At 44.2% G+C, this 17796-nt stretch overlaps 1 protein-coding gene across 3 annotated transcripts in view; it reads right to left on the reverse strand.

The window, feature by feature from the left end:
• OTOF (otoferlin) overlaps nucleotides 1–17796 on the reverse strand; it is a 183374-nt gene that overhangs the window by 121343 nt on the left and 44235 nt on the right. For all 3 annotated transcript variants that reach the window (XM_054976825.1, XM_054976834.1, XM_054976817.1), the window contains exon 3: nucleotides 12519–12607. In XM_054976825.1, coding sequence (XP_054832800.1) covers nucleotides 12519–12607 — 89 coding nt within the window. The remainder of the gene's footprint in view (nucleotides 1–12518; nucleotides 12608–17796) is intronic.

Raw genomic sequence — 17796 nt, forward strand, 5'->3', positions numbered from 1 at the left:
AGCCACCCTTCTCCATCCTCTTCAAACACCACTCTAATTGGACCTCCATGTCAAAGGGCCAGCAGGTGTATCGAACTGCTAAATTTCTTGTATGTTCCTGCTGCGTCGAATTCAAATGAGATGTGATTAGTTTCACTTATTGCAAATTATATACATTTGGCATCTCTCTTTCTGGAGCTTTTAATCCCCCTTTATTAGTTTTGGATTTTTTCTGTAAACCTGGGTATTCCCACCCAGGTCTGTAGAAACATCTCCCCTTTTTATACATGACCGGATTGTGTAGATTTTTTTGATCTACATTGAAAAAGTGTGCTGGGGTTGGTGGGAAGAAGAGTGCCTTGTCCTGCCACACTGAAGGGCCTGATAAGGATCTGCCCTTGTGGAATTTTTAAATCACCCAGCATCTCTGGGTCAGACATGAGGACACTGTCATGCCTTCTTTGGACCTTAGTCACCTGTCTCCGCTTGGTTGAAGTAGGCTGCAGTTCCTAGGGTGGCCACTTGGAGAGTAGCACTGTGGGTCCCTCCAGGCTCCGGCTTACCTGTGACTGCAGGGCTACTGAAAGTAAGAGCTTGACTGCCAGAGTCCTGGGTATGAGACTTCCAGTGCTTTACAAATGGGGGATAAACTCATATGATGAAAAAGACAGTTGTGTGAAAATGGTGTGTGCTCATTTCTTGCATGGAAGTAATAAAATGGAACCGAGGATATTCAAATTAAACCATTTGGTCTCATCCCAAATTGAGGTTCTTGTAGTTTGGTGTTCTTGTTGTTTGGTGTGTATGCTGTCCTGCACATTGGTGTACATGCGCACTGGCCAGGTAGAACAGAGGAAATATCTTGAATGAATCGGAAATATGGAAAGGTGTGACAAATTGCACATACTGTATACAAAATGCAACAAATGAATAGTGGGGCAACAGAGAATCCCTAAGACATCGTTTCCACTTGGGAGACAAGACTCGTGAATTCAGAGCATCAAAATTCAGCAAGCAATTTAGAGGAGGAGAATTTTGGAAGCATCCTGTAGTTTACGGTGTGCTATGGTCAAACTTCAAAGGGCATTTTGCAATCTACCTGTTAATGCAGGTTTGTCTGGATGTGTTCTAGGAGATTGATTCTCAGGCCAAAAGATGGCATTGATTGGTATCTTTATCTTCAACAGGACACTTTATACAGCTGTATGGATTAGATGCTTGCTTAACCTTGCTCATGTCAGAATGAATCTTTTCCTTGAGGACATGAAGATGCTGGGCTAAAAGTGACATGCTGTCAGAAGGGCGGCAGGGAGTGGGATCAGTTTCAGTAGAAAGCTTTACTTAAAGGATGACAGTTCTACTGCCAAGGTCCACGCAGTCACCAAGGGAAACCTATCATCTGCTGAATAATGTGCTTGTGCAGCTCCCATTCGTTTCACTGGTGTTTGGGCAGTAGACTCTTCCAAAGGACTGAGTCTTCAGCATTCTAGTTATGATATTACCAAAAACTGATTTCAGCAAAACTTGATAATTAATATTATCTAGAGCAATTAGAAATCTTTTCTACCCAGAAAAGGGAAGATATTTTTAAGAGAAAATACTATATATGTATGAGTTTTCAGGCATTCTTGGGCCAGCTGCTGCAGAGCTGTTCTGTCTCTACTGTTTGGGCTATCTGCTTCAGAAAAACTTCCGGTCCAACTTCCGGTGTACCTCAGTCCCCTCTTCAAGATGGCCAGCTGAGAGCTGATAGGATCAGCTGACTGAAAGAAACCCATTTTAGGCTTTAAAATGGTGGTGGCATCCTGGTGTCACACACAGGGACACCCCCACATCTAGTTTGGTCCTAAGAGAGCAAATCAGGGCAGGGCAGTTAGCCTGATGACCAGAGAGAGGGTTGGGGGTCAGGGAAGGGACATGGGGGTGTATGTGCCATTGGCAAAGTCACCAGTGTCACTGTGTCCCTTCCAGGTACAATCCAGAAGTAACAATAGGTAGCTCTAGGAATTACAGGAAACTCTATGGTAAATTCCAAGAGCAACCCATTGCACAAAGGCTAGTGATGTTTGATGATGATCAGTGGAAGATTGCGCACCATGAGCAGTACATGACAACCCTACTGTTAGGACTTAGTTTGGTGAAGCCTGTTTCATAGACCTGAACCTCTGACTTGACTATTTAAAACATGTACAGTGTCCCTTTAAAAAAGAAGACTCAAGAGATTATGCCTCTGGACCTGCAACTGATTTTCAGTCTTGACTTTCTGTTTGTCAATGAACATGCCTCAAGCCTCTGGCTAGGGTTAGCAGTCTCCAGGGGTGGCTGGAGATCTCCCAGAATTACAACTGATTTCTAGGTGGCAGAGATCAGTTCCCTTAAAGAAAATGACTGTTTTGGAAGAAGGACTCTATAGCATTATATTCCATTGAGGTCCCTTTCCTCCCCAACCTATGCCCCTCCCCCAGGTTCTACCCCAATATTGTCCATGAATTTCCCAACCTGGAGCTGGCAACCCAACTTTTAGCCTTCTTGATACCATACAACTCCTGCTTGCTCATGACTTAGATGCCTACCCTGGGCCTATCCATTCCTGATTCCAGTCCAGGGACACTAGTCTAGCTGGATGTGGCCCCAAATGACCCTGACCCTGTTAAAATTAAAAATTAATATATTTTAAAGGTCATTTTTACATCAGTTGCTTATAAATGGCATAAAGGAAACCAAGGTGGCCTTAGGTACTCTCAACCATCCATCTGCAATATGAGAACAACACTGGCCTACCGTACAGGGCCATTGTAAGGGTTACCTGTAATATCTGCAATGCTCTCTGTGAAATTGCTATAGAAATGCAAAGCATTATTATTTCTCTTAGAAAAAGTGCAATAATACAAAGTACCATAACTTTGTCTTTATTTATTCCCTTATTGGACTTCAATCCCACTCCATCCCAAAGGCAGGGTAGCTTGCAATACTTTAATTATCACTCTTGTTTATGTACCAGCAAAACTGCAGCACTGGAAAAGCGATCATAAGCAAAACCTACTTAGCTTCCGAGATCTAAGATCAGGCTAGCCTGGCTATACTGCCCCAGTTAACTCTTATGCTAAAATAACTATGAATAGATCTTTCATCCACACATTTCTCTAATCGTTTTTAAAGTCCCTAATACCCTCTAGCAGTTGCCATTTCATGTGGCAGTGAACTCCATATATTACAGATGCACTTTTTAATATCCAGAGGAGTTAGCCGTGTTAGTCTGTAGTTGCAAAATCAAAAAGAGTCCAGTAGCACCTTTAAGACTAACCAACTGTATTGAGGCATAAGCTTTTGAGAACCACATGCATAAGTGGGTATCATCAAAATATTGATACCAATGCCTCAATCTAATTCAAAAGTCTTTTAATCAAATGGATTCTGGTTTGGGAAAAGACGTGACCAAACTTGCAATTTGCTGCTCACAAAGAGGATTTCTGGCTCACAACACTGCACTGCTTAGAGGGAACATTGCCAGGTAAGGGTCGGGAAGGTGAGCGGGCTTGAATCAAGGGAGTGTTCCAGGGGATGGCTGTGCCCTGCGCGATGACCTCGCTTCCGGGAAGCAAGGTCACTTCCGAAAGTGATGTCACTTCCTGGAAGTGATGTCATCATGTGTTTCCAGTGGCGCGCACATGCTTCGTGCACGCACATGTAATGATAGAGGGATCCACCACCTTTTCCCGAAAAAAGCCCTGATTAAAGGTATTCACATTTCAATCCAACTCATTGTAATTTCCTTGTAACTCAAAACTATACCACCTAAATTGCACAACTGCTGCGTCAGCAGGCAGAGCAGCAATCACAAAGGCCTCTGCCCTCTCAGTCCTCCACAAGCTGCTTTCCAGAACTTTCTTCCATTGCCACAGTAATTTGATATCTGACTCTTGCATTAATTCTAAATCTAACAATACAGTGTCAATCAGGACTCTGAAAGTCTGGAAGAAGGCACTTCTTCTAGAAGGAGATGAATCCTACAGAGATTTTGAGAGCTGAAGAAAAATAATGCTTCAGAGATAAAACCGTTTTTGTTTCTGGGCTATACCACTGCATTTCACAAAGGTAAGCAAGTAAGGATTCCTCTATCTGGGTTCAGGTAACAAGATCCAAACCTTTGGCCTTCACCTCCTCTGTTTGCTATAGGGCTGCCTGTCCTTTGGTGGGGATGGGGGATCACCCCCTCCCAAGCTCTGCCCCCTGCCACCACTCATCCAGCTGGCGAGGGGAAAGGCCCTGGGGAATAGCCCAGTAGGCAAAAAACCTCCTGGACCAGCGTGTAGCAGGCATACCCCGCACAGGCATGATGACATCACTTCCAGGAGTGACATCATTACACTGTGCCGGGAGTGCACACATGCTTTGTGCACACACAAGGACTCGGAAAAGGTGAGCGCATGAGTCCCACCTCTCCCACTGGGAGGGTAAGGGGAACTGACAACCCTAGTTTACCAACAGGTGGCTGCACTGTGCATTTAGCCCTTCAACACTATCTGTTCCTCCACTCTCCAAACCTGTCAAGCTAAGGTTGCCCGGTCCCTTTTTTAATTTTTACTTCATTTATATCCACCCTTTCTCCCAAATGGGGACTCAAAGCAGTATATATTGTTCTCTTCTCTTTTTTTATCTTCACAACAACCCTGTAAGGTAGGTGAAGTCTCATTTAGCAGCTTCATATTAGTACACACACACACAGAGAGCATGAGTGAGAGAATAGAGCCCTGTGGCACTCTATAAGACAAAACCTACCCTTTTAAGGTTTTTTTCATATGCTGGCATTGTGAGCTTTCATGTTGTCCACTTTCACTGATGGTGGAGAGCCAGAGTACCGTAGTGGCTATCGGGAAGACCCAGGATCAAATCCCTGTTCTGCCATGGAAATTTCTGGACAATCTTAGACTGGTCGCACACACACACAGCCTATCCTGCCTTGCAGGGCAGTTGTGAGGATAAAAACGGAAGAGTGGAGAATGATGTAAGCCTCTTTAGGTGCCCATTGGGGAGGAAAATGGGATCTAAATGAAGTAAATAAAGAAAATCCCCAATTTGTTCATTTCTCTCATGGCATTTCCCACATTTTAATGTTGCTTTTACACTATTTATATGCAACTGAAGAACAAATAACGTTAAAATTGTGTAAATGTTATGCGAAGAATTCACACGGGAAAAAATTAGCATGGACTGATACTAAACTGATAGGTTCAATTTACACAAAGACGAAGGGATTTTGGAGTTTAAACAGGGAAGCTGCAAAATCTATTAGTATTCCTATTTCTTTGTGAGCTGCTAAGAAGCTCAAGCAAGCCTGGTGTGGGGAAAGTTGCTCTTCCTTGTCTGATTCTCCCTTTTTGCTGCAGCCTGTGGTGCATTTTGCACACGAGGCTCTGCAATTCTGGGATAAAGTAGGCTACTTCGGGAACGGGAAGGTGGGAAAAGATCCGCCCTGCCAACATGTTTTGGGACTTCTCCCAGTGGATCCAATCCCCTTCCAACTCCTTGAGACAGATAAACCTTTTGCTCTACTCCATTGTCTTGCTGGTCAATAGGTTGCCATCAGAATCTTGGGCCAAGTGACCAGGTTGGAAAACCAGATCATGTTGCAAGCTAATTAGCCACAAACCAGTCAGTGGCTGAAGAATGAGGCATGCAGTCTCCATCACAAAGCCACACAATGGAGCCTCAGCAGTGGCTCCATCAATAATTCAGGCCCAGGTGAGCATCGAGTGTCACTCCTTTATCTGGGACTCTCTGCCTGGTAAGCAAATAGCCCTTTCTCTTATCAAGCATCTGCGTGCTATTCAGTGAATGGTTGTGAGCATACTCAATAACTGGTCTGTCATCCCTGACCCTGAACGTCTAAGGCACATGAGGCCCCTTTCAGACTCCATCTTGTAGCACTTGGATAGCGCACTGTATTTGTATGATGGATGTAAATGATATAACATCCAGGTATCTTCCTTCCAGAATATGGCAAATGAAAGCAACATTCAGACATTATGATAAACTGTGGTTTATAAAGCTGGGTTACTATGATGTCTGAATGCAAACAGTCCAAAAAACTGGGATACGTTGCTTGACATCAAATTGGGATCCCAAACTAGGATTCATATTGGTTTTGTTAGCCACTGTTTGTGTTAACAATGATTTGCTAAGAGGTCTGAATTCACAAACCACAGCTAATTGTAAAGCATTGCCCTTTGCATCTGCCTAGCCACAAAGAGAAAGCAATAGGGTAAAGCCGATAGAGACATAAAAAATTCTGTATGTTTTCATTGTCTATTTACATCTACCTTATTTTCACTGTTGTCTGATTCAGTTTCTTTTGTTTTTTTCATGCCATGTACATGCAATTGATGCAAAAATAATGTTGAAAATTGAGTCAATAGGAAAATTTGTCCCAAAGAAACAGGAAATTGGTGTCCAAGTAACAATGGTAATAAATCCAGAGGAGTTAGCCATGTTAGTCTGTAGTTGCAAAATAGTAAAGTCCAGTAGCACCTTTAAGACTAACCAACTTGATTGTAGCATAAGGTTTCGAGAACTACAGCTCTCTTTGTCAGATACAGAAGAGAGCTGTAGTTCTCGAAAGCTTATGCTACAATCAAGTTGGTTAGTCTTAAAGGTGCTATGGGACTCTCTACTAAAGTAACAATGGTGTCAAAACTGAGGATGGACTGGGCTTCGGAGTACCTACTTTGCACGCAGAAGGTCCCAGGTTCAATCCGTGGCATCTCCAGTTAAAACTAGTTCTTGTGCCCCCTCCCCGCAAGGCTCAGGAGAGCTGCTGCCAGGTAGCGCCTGAAGAATGTAATGCTTAACAGGGGGAGGGGACAGCCATTCCTATCAAGAAAGTCTTTCTGTGCTGAACTCTTAGGTTATTAAAAGCTTTAACTCATGCATCTTTGGACTCATGCAGTGAAGTTATTTGAGACCTAAGCTGGCAGTCTCTGACACTTGGTTCCACTCAAAGCTTTGTTTTTTTGTGTTGTTGGTTCCTTCTACAGTGAGGGAAAAAATTGCAGCTGCACAACATGTTTGACTTATAGACAAACTTCAACAAGTTAAAAAGATATCCTCATTGTTGCCTGCTGTTCAACATTTTTCCTAATTATGCTGCTGGCTAATTATGCTGGGGACTCAGAATGAGTAGCTGATGTTTTGTTTAGACATGCTGGGGTGAAAAGAGCATTTTACATACAGTTAGCTCCAGACTGCCAGTTTGGTGTAGTGGTCAAGAGAGACAAGACTCTAATCTGAGAACCGGGTTTGATTCCCCACTCCTCCACTTGAAGCCAGCTGAGTGACTTTAGGTCAGTCATAGCTTCTTGGAGTGCTCTCAACCCCACCCACCTCACAGGGTGATTGTCATGAAGATAATAACAACACACTTTGTAAACCACTCTGAGTGTGGCATTAATAGGGTTGCCAGTCCCCTTGGTCCCCCGGTGGGAGACTGGGAGCCTGGCACTTACCCCTTGCCGGCCTCGGAGTATTCTTTCATGTGTGCATGCAGTCTGCGCGCGCTCCCGGCACTTGTAATGATGTCACTTCTGGGAAGTGACATCATCATGCAGGTCAAAGGGTCACCTGGGAGCGCTCCTGCACTCGTCAAAAGACTGAATCCCCCCCTTGTGGGCCTGATTTGGGCCAAAATGGGCCCATTGTGGGGCACAGGAGCATGCTGCAGTGGGGTGCAGGGGCATACTGTGCCACCTGGGGGTGCGTCACGCTGCTGGGGGGGCCCCAGGGGGTGCACCCCCCACTGGCCAGGTAAGTGGAGACGGGGGGAGGAGGTGAGAGCAGGGGATCCCCCGCCCTGAGCGGGGGAACGACAAGCCTAGGCATTAAGTTGTCCAGAATGGCGGTATATAAATTGAATGCTGTTTTTGTTGTTATTACCATCATCATCACTGTCTATCTTCTAAATAATTCAGTGTCAAGAATTTGAAAGCTTTTTTACCTTACTTTCTCCCAGTCCACCTTCCTCATAAGGTTGTTGTGAGCATAAAATGGAGGAAGGGAAAAATATGTGCGCCACTCAGCTCTTTGGAGGAAGAGGGGAATAAAATATACCAGGCAGATAGTTTGGAACTGTGAGATACTTGATGATGATTTATTGTGTATTTCAACAAAAATGATATAACCATTAACAACAGACGAAGAAGCCGCTTTACATGAGTGAGGCCTACCAAGCCTGCAGTTGTCTAGTTCTGAGGTTTTTCCCAGACTTCAATGCTTTTAACTGAGGATGTGAGACACTAATGTGCATGCTTTATACAGAGAGCTTTTGCCCTACAGATGAGCTACAGCTTCTCATATGTAAGTTAGTTGTGGGAAAAGTTCCAAGTCAGAAGTCATGACCCTGATGGGTTTGATTCTTGGTGCCTCTCGTGTTCAAAATTAAATTAACACTGGGAAGAAAGTGATTCTTCTTATACTATTTCTATGCCTGGAGTGAGTACAATTAATGCAATAGACTATTATCATCAGTAGCATCCCTGCTGTGTAAGGCCAAGCTCAGTGAAAGATGGACTTTAATAACTTGGTGTGTCTTTATTTTAGCTCGAAACGTAGTTACATTGCAGTTAAAGCTCCCCAAGGGACTGGCTTAGCAGTATAGTGCCTCACACTGAACATTTCTCCAAGTGTCATTTGAATTAAATTCCAAATTAAATTTTTGAAAAAGAGCAAGCTAGAGAGAAAGCTGAGATGGTCTCAGAGCTGCAAAGGTGGGACCCGAAAATTGTTCCTAGGATACCTTTTACTAGGATAACTGAGAAACAGAGAACACAACAGGTCATTCTGGCACATTCCAAAACGAGCTGCCCACAAATTTTTGTTGGCAATGGAATCTGGTTCTGTCAAAGTGGAATATTTCTTTAATATCATTTCAACATGACAGGCAACCTTTATGCATATATGAAATAGCCTTGTTCCAAATCAAAGAAGTGGTCTATGTAATTCAGCATTATCAGTTTTATCTGGCAGGGTTTCTCGAAGGCTCAACCAAAAATCAGATCTTTCCCTCAAACTATTAACCGGTATCTTTTAATTAAAGGGGGCAGGAATGGAACTGGGGGGTCTTCTGCTTGTAAAGCAAGGCACCTAGCACTAAGCCGTACCCTCTCTTTACTCAACTGTATTGAAATCTATGTTGCTTTCTTCAGATCTGTGCACATTCATCTGAAAAGTAATATACTAAAGTCCTGATGTCCTCAAAAATATACTTTAAAAGGGTTTGTTAATCAGACAGCTTGGTTAACTGGCATAACCAACATCTAGGGGCAACTTGTCTTACACTGCAGCCAGAACTGCCGGGCTTTGAAAAGAGGTGGGTATTCATCCTCTCACATGAGGCAGACATGCCAGAATTCCTTAGCAGACATGATAATGTGGAAATAGTTCTCTGAATGTTAGAAAATTAATGTGTAAAACTGGGTTTGGTTCTGGATTGGTGGAACTAATGGGTTCTGCCCTGCTGAGTTGTAACTTACAGCAGAATGCCAAAATTTGAGCTGTACTTCCGGCACACATTGTCATGAACTTCTCCACAATGTCCCTTGCCTCCATCTACCATGTGACTTTCCACCTCTGTCTAATATCTCCTTTAAGTTTTGGAACCACTGGAATGCAGAATGTTGCTGAACACACAATTCCTGCCTCTATAGGGCTATCCTAAGCAGAGTTACACCAGTCTAAGCCCATTGATTTAAATGGGCTTAGACTGGTGTAACTCTGCTTAGGATTGCACTGCTAGTGCTTCGATGGCTCCTCTTGGCCCCACAATAGCCTCCACTGAGAGTCATTAAAAACAAATCAGAAGCCAACCACACACAGGCCCATATGATACATACATACATGCCCTATTTTTCAAAGGAAAATACAGATAGGTGCCATAGAATATGAGCAAAGAGACCTTCACTTGGAACCTCTGTGTGTCACAAAGGATCCCTAAGGAGCATTCCACAGCACACACTCAGAGCCAAGCTACAAGTGATGCCTGACACAGGTTGGACACTTGTCAGCTTCCCTCAAGTTTTGATGGGAAATGTAGGCATCCTGGTCTTGCAGCTGTAATGGAGAGCCAAGCTGTAAAACCAGGCCGCCTACATTTCCCATCCAAACTTGAGGTAAGCTGACAAGTGTCCAACCTGTGTCAGGCGTCACTTGTAGCTTGGCTCTCAGTTTGCACAGTGCATTTAGTCTGGCTGGCTGGGCCTCACATTTGCCCTGTGAGCACTGAGCATCATCTGGATGGCCACCAATGAAACAGAATTCTGGACTTGATGGATCTTTAGTCTGACCCGGCTTGGCAAGTCTGAACAGTTTTTGCACGTTTTAAAGAAGTCCCAAACTTCCAAAAACTGCAAGTTGAGACAATAGCAAGAATGAATGCATGTGCTAAGATAGCTCTGCACCAAAACTGTCAAAAAACTGCCATCTGAAGCTATTATTCACAGCAAGATTTTAATCTTCTGCTATACCTTCATGTGCACTGAAGTCGTTGTAATGTGAAAATATATAATAAATATATATATATATTTTAAAAACCTGCCATCTGTCTTCAGCTAAACTGTTTTGATTTAATGAAAAATTAGTACATTGTTTTTTTAAAAGCATGATTTTTTAAATAAAAAAGACACTCTTTTGACAAGTTCACAGTGAGGAGGCTGGGAGAAATTTAATATTCAAGACTCAAGATTTCTGATTTTGTACAAGCAGAAGTTGCATGGATACCAAATATGAGCACCATGCTTTCTGTTACCCAGGATTTTACACCTGAACACAGGAAGCTGCTTTATCCAGAGTCAGACCCTTGGTCCATAAAAATCATCATTGTTTACTCAGACTGGCAGTAGCTCTCCAGGATCTCGGGCTGCGGTCTTTCATATCACCTACTACCTGATACTTTTAACTGGAGATGCTGGGGATTGAACTTGGCACTTTCAGCATGCAAAGCAGATTCTCTACCACTGAGCCACAGCTCCTCCCTCATTATTAAAAGGGCACTGAAGCAGTCAGTCATGATGCCAAGCCAGTCCTCAGTGAAAGTACCTTAATAATCTGGAGTCAAAAGATAGGAGGTAAAGAAGAGTGGAATGGAATAGCAGATGCTTGAGAGGCAGCAATCACCACAGGCAAGTCATGGCTGAGGCAGTCGGGTACCACAGCTGAGAGATCAGTACAAGTAGGGTTGCAGGGAAACATAAGACTAGATCAGGCATTGCTTGCTCTCTACAACATTAAGTGCTGATCTGCATCTGTGAATGGGTTCTTGCTTCTCTACAGATGGGGGGGGGACCCCCTGCAGCTAGACTGGGTTCAACAAACCAAGGTATTTTTTTAAACAATTCAGAAAATAATGCATCTTTTTCTAAATCCGTGTCTGAAATTCAGAGCTTATCATGCTCCAAATGACATACATTGGTCTCACTAAGAACTCTAGTGTTCTTAGTACTTGACGTGTGAGATTTGGTATATCCAGTTTAAAAATATACACCAAAAATACCTTATCTGGGTCCATTATTTCCTATGAGATAAACTTTCTGGGGTGGTGGAGTGGCCGTTTTTGGAGAAAATGAGACCACAATTGCTGTGGAGTGTAGGCTGGCTAAAGACCCCCAAAGTTTCAAGAAGATTAGGTCAAGGGGCCCAATTTTATGGGCCTCTGAACCAGGTCCCTTTCTGTTGTATCCTATGGGGGAAGGAGATCCCATGTTTTTTCTTAGACAAAGAAGCCTTAGCCAAGTACACAAGAGCCACCACTGACCCAAAGCCGCCCAAAGCCCAACAGAACCAGAGAATCCCAGCACATCTAGCAGCAGACGGCACGTGCTTCTGAAACTGGGAGCCATTTGCTGCAGCTTCCCCACCCCCCTTCGCTTTCTCCCTTGGCTTCCCCCACCCCTTGCCTGCAGCTTTCCCCCCCTCCTTGGGGAAAGGGGGGAGGGAGAAGCGGTGATTCACAGGAGCAAGTTAGGGAGAGAGATCTCTATCTGTCTGTCCAATCTCTCATAGCCCACAGTTAGAGCTCTCCTTAACTTGCTATTTATCACGGGCCAGGGAACTCGAATCAGGAGCTCTGGATGTCAGGTACTGGTTTATCATTGGAGGAGGGAACAGCAGGCAATTCCGGTAGGAATGCTAATTCCACAGACTGGGATCAGTCTAGTCATGAGAATCTGATGGCCCCAGAGAGCCAATCTTGTGGCACTGGCTGCTATGAAGTCCCAAGGCCTGCTGTAGTCTTCAATCTGGGCAACTCAGTTTTGAAAGTGGCCACCAGGTTGACCCTGTGAGCTGCCAGGCTACGTGACCACCTGCCTGTTTGCCAGGCCTCTTCCTACTTCTTGCAAGGAAAGGTGGTGTCCAAACAAGGCCTCTCACCATCACGTCAAGACGTAAGAATGGATATTGAGGAGTACCCACATTTCATGGAAATAAAATAATTCCAAAAGAGCCAAAGGATGAAGGAAAAGAACATGCCCTCTGTGTAGAGTATTACTCACCTGTTGGAGAAGACCTTGCTGTAGTTGAACACCTGAATTTCCAACATCTCGTTAACATCGATACTGCTAGCAATTGGCCATCGGAATGTCTGTGGGAAAACATCACAAGGAGGTGTGAAAAGATTTTGCCTCAGCCATGCAGCATATTCAAAGCTGGGCAAAACCCACAAACACCATAGTTTTCAAATATTTTAGGTCACTCTACCCAAAAAGAACAGGCTGTACATATGTTACTCCATTACACAAGTGTAAAATTATTCATCCTGTTCGGAATTTAGAATCCCATCTTCACAATTTATGCCTGCAAAACCTTAGAAAGCTATGAAGTAAAGAGCCAGTGTGGTGTGGTGCTTAGGGGTCGATTAAGACCTGTGCAAATTGCTATTCACCATGAAACTCACTAGGAGTCCTTGAGACAATGGCCGTTTCAACATGTCTTCTCCCCATCCCGAAAAATAGCGCAAAACTTATGGAATGACGTGCCTTCTTGGTGCGATTTCCCGACATGACTTTGCTTCGTGTCACGATGACGTTAGAAAACACGCCACGAAGCAAAGTCATGATGGAAAATCACGCCATGAAGGCACGTTGTTCCGTAAGTTTTGTGCTATTTTTTGGGAGGGGGAGATGTGTGGAAACGGCCCTTCTCTCTCACTCAGCTCAAACTACCAAACACAGGGTAGACTTGATGTAGATGTCAATATGAGATTGCCTTCTTCATAGTCCACCCATGTGTTCTATGAAACTCCAAGTTAAGCTTTTAACATTTGATCCCTTTCATGGATCAAATGTTATGGTACATTCTTGATTTGGTAAAAGAAAAAAAAACATAGACAAGGTACATTTATAAGATGAGCAAAGCAGATAAGCATGCCGAATTTGGTGTGTGGGGGGGAGGTCAACCTACAGATGCCACACCTAGCAGTCTGTCAAAATGATCTGCTGATTGTAAAACCACAGGGGATCAGTGCAGAGTTTCCTCTGGCACAGGAAGCAAAAGGGGTAGGGTAGAGCAGGAGTTTTCTTCTTACAGTGCTACTTTTACCTTTGCAGGGCGCTTTTATACAAAGGAACATTCCAAGTGAGAATTCCTAGCCCACAATCTGAAGTAGTGCAGACTGTTCTACCGCTTTGGACCTCTGAGAACTCATCTCCACCTCATTCTCCTGCATATGTGAATCAAATCTGACGGCTAACTAGGCTGTCTCCATTCCCATGCACAGCCGCAGTCCAACCCAGACTATAAGGGCTGCTTCTCCCCCTGATCTCTTCCCCGGCTTCACCCCCCATGACACCCAATCTATCTGCAGCCAAGAGCATTACATAACTGCTTCCACCAGCCTTATTGCTCAATGTTTGTTGCCAAGTCAAAGCAGCCACTAGCTGGAAGATGTAATTGCCAAAGAAAGCTTAAGAACCATCTCCAGTATACCAGCCCCATAATATTTTCTGGCCCTACAGGAAACACCGCAAAACTCTTGGACCCAACTGTGAGCAACTGATTACAGGAAGGCAGGGCAGGCGACGTATTTTGGTGGGGGTGGAATATTCCCACATGTAGGCAGGACAATGCAGAATGTCCCTGTTATTTTAATCCCAGGGACAGAATGAATTCTGGGCTCTGCAAGGAAGAAAAATTATTTTTATGATTGTGATATAGCACCAAGAGTGGCCCTTTACAGAGTTTCACAGTTGTAAAAATGCTCCCTACCTCCAAGGAAATTGCATAAGTCTCTGAGAGGAAGGAACAGAAGAAGAAAATAGGAAGAAGTGACCAAGGTAGTGAAGGGTAAATGTGAGCCTACAGTTGGAAGCGCAAGGCTTGAAAGGTTAAGCCAAACGCCGCCCCACGCCAACCTTCACCGAAGAAGTGCATTTTAATTGGGCTAGAATCCCATGACAGATGGGACTGATTGTTCAGTATCCTGTGTGGAAGAGAATCGTGGGCTCATCCCACCAGGAGCTCTTCTCATCTCCTCTACGGATCTGCATTGCCAGCCTGTGGTGGCAGCCAGCGATTCCAAAGCATCAGCCTGCAAGATTTCAGCTGCTTGCTCTCTCCTGGGGCATCAAAGCAGAGCACCCCTAGTGCACTCACGCACTCATTTGTGCTCTCCAGAAACACAAATCACACACCCTGAATAAAGCAACTTGGCCAATTTATGCAAAATGAGTGTTATTTATTTGTCTTATTTTGCATATAGGCATTTTTTCCCTTGGCACTGAATTGTAGGGCTTGGAGGTTACAAAATGTTGTCCTGACCTTTCTGTATTGCAGAAGACAATGGGACCATTATTTCTATCATTGCAGGGACTCTGAAAAGCAATACAGGATAAGCAATAACTTGACCATGAAGTGAATATATAAGATAATATTTTCTATATCAACTAGGAGTTTATAGACACCTTAAAGAGTTTTATGGATGGAGCTTTTGTAGACTGGAGCCCACTTGAACAGCTGCATGAAGTTAAGACCATGGATTGCTCTCTGATGATGACACAACATGTGTTAAATTAATGTTCTCGCCCACCATTCCTTTTGCAATTGGTCCCTCTTTGCATATGAATGTCCCTAGCTCGACCTCCTGCATTCCAGGCACTTCTGACGTCACTGCTTCCTGTTGGGTAGGCTCTTCACTTTAGAATGAGATTATGTTGGGGGAGAAGCAAGTGGGTACCTCGTAACAAAGCGGCAGGCACCATAACACCCATGGGCACCATGCTGGGATCACCAACTTACTCTGACTGGTGTATGCTGCCAGAGTCTCAGGCAGATCTTTCCCGGCATTTGCTAACTGAGATTGAATTTGGGACCTTCTCCATTGTAAAGCATCTGCTCCACCACTGAGTCACAGCATCTCTCAATATTTGTTTGTTTGCTTGTTTCATTTATATCCCAGCTTTCTCCCTCATGGGGACCCAAAGCAGCTTCCATCATTCTCCTCTCCTCTGTTTTATCCTCACAACAACCCTGTGAGGTATGTTAGGCTGAGAATGTGTGACTGGGCCAGTCACCCAGCAAGATTCCACAGCAGAATGGAGATCTGAACCTGGGTCTCTCAGATCTTAGTCCGACTCTCTAAGCACTACACAAAAATACCTTGCACTGAGTCAGACAATCGGTTCATCTAGCTCAGGACTGTTGATTTTGACTGGCAGAGGTGCTCTACAGCTGATCTTAATACATGATCCACAGAATCTTTTACAAGATGCCATGGACTGAACCTGGGACTTTCTGAATGCAAAGCAGATGCTCTGTCAGTGAGCATAAATGTTGGGCTTTTAATGGTTTCTTAATTGTTACTGCTTTAAGGGTATTTATTTCCTACTGAGTAAACACCTTCAAGCAAGTCGTATAGGGGTGGCATAGAAATTGCCAAAACAACAATAAAACAAAATAACTTCTGCAAAGGTAGAACCAAATGCCACAACTCCAGACTCCCCCCGCCCATAAAAAAAGGGATTAGAAGACTGCACAAACTCTATTTTTCTTGGTGGGGCGTCAACCTTCCCCCTCTTCTCTCAGCCATCACATGCATTCATGAAATGAGGACTTGCAATGTGTGACTGAATTGTATTCTAAGATCAGGTTTGCAGCATGAAAAACACATTCAGAACTGCTTTTGCAGTACTGAGAAAAAACAGAACAGATTGTCAGGCGATTCTTCCTAAAACTGATACCAAGGAACCATCAGGGCAAAATACCCTATTCATTATATAAGATTGGCATTACTAGGTAATACTCATGCCTACTGCAGAGAGGGCACCCATTTTAAATTGTTTTCTGGCATTTGAAAATAACACACATGCCCAATAAGGGCTTCCTGAATTCTCTCAAAAGTTTGGGAAACTCCGTCGAGCATGTGCAGCTTGTTTGGCTGTCTTTAAAGAAGTTTAGGGAACACAGAGAAAAGAAAGCATTAACTACTCCAGTTCCTGGGTGGGGATAATGAGAAGCAGGGGGCAAGAGATGGGACCAGAGAAAGGTACGCAGCTGTGGGGGGCCGCCTTGGGTAGCTTGCTTCGTCCAGCCACTCCAACACCTCTTCCAGCAACCAATCATGGCCTCATTTCATTATAAAATAATGAAGCAAAAAAGTACAAGTGGCAACAGATGGGGAAAAAACAACCACCATGTTTTGGCAGGCCTATTTTAAGCTTTCGTTAGCTCTCGCACTAAGATGCGTGGCTGAGATAGTGAACAGTGTTCAAGGCACTGAAATGAACAGCTTGGGGGACAGATCATCAGAACACTGGAAGCAAATGCTTGCAAATAGTCAAGCCGCTTCCTGCCTGCAGAGCCAGTGGATGAGTTCCTAACAAGCAGGAATGTGGAGAACACAATTGCTCTGAACTGTTCACGGGGCTGTGTGCAATCTGATCCCAGGGGGAAGGGGTTAAAATTCTGTGCTGAGCCATCCACATTTTGTGGCAAGGAAAACGGGATTCTGCAACTTGTCTCAACAATGTGCATAATTTCACCTCCTTTGTATATATTCATATGCAGAGGAGCTATGCCAAGTATTCAAGCCCTGCTCCAACGACAGGCAATCTTATTCCACCTTTCCACTGGCTTTTGAAATTTCAGCACACATTGCCTACATCCTATTTTCACAATCCAAGAGCCTTAAAAACAAAACAAAACAAATGAAAGCAGAGGCTTTCAGGAAGGTGAATCTTGTGCTCCGTACTAAATTCCGCCTTTTCCCTGTGCTTCTCTGACACGGCAGTATGCATCCCACCTAGTTTATTCTTCTCTAGCCAAAACAGTACTACACAGAGACTTGGCTTTCTAATTTGGTTCCACTGATGGGACCTGATGGAGGCTGCTGTGTGCAGGTTCCTGAGTCGCAGGCCATCGAGGCATCTGTGGTTCTACCCCTGATCCTTTTTTATTGCTCCCCTCCTTTAGGTTGCAGTTACCAACAAACACCTTGCAGAATGGATGAGCAGAAAAATTGCCTTCTGATCTACCATTGACACAAGTTTCCAACAGAGGAGTGGGTGGGGAGGTCCTTCCCCTTGTAATTCCCTACCATATCAGGTCAATGGGTTGGAAATGCCCATTGGTGGGTGGATCTCAGGGCTGGTCACAGAATGGAATCAATGCAGTCGGATGCTTTATTTGGGATAGGAACTGAGTGACTGAAAATCCACAATGCAAACACAGGAACTGGATGATACCAGGTTAGCACAATAGATGGGGAGGACTGGGATGCAAAAATGCCCCTGGAAATGCCCCTGGCCTGCCAGACCCCATTCCCACAAAGGAAGGAGG

The sequence above is a fragment of the Eublepharis macularius genome, chromosome 1 (assembly GCF_028583425.1).
Source record: "Eublepharis macularius isolate TG4126 chromosome 1, MPM_Emac_v1.0, whole genome shotgun sequence".
Classification (NCBI taxonomy): Eukaryota; Metazoa; Chordata; class Lepidosauria; order Squamata; family Eublepharidae; genus Eublepharis; species Eublepharis macularius.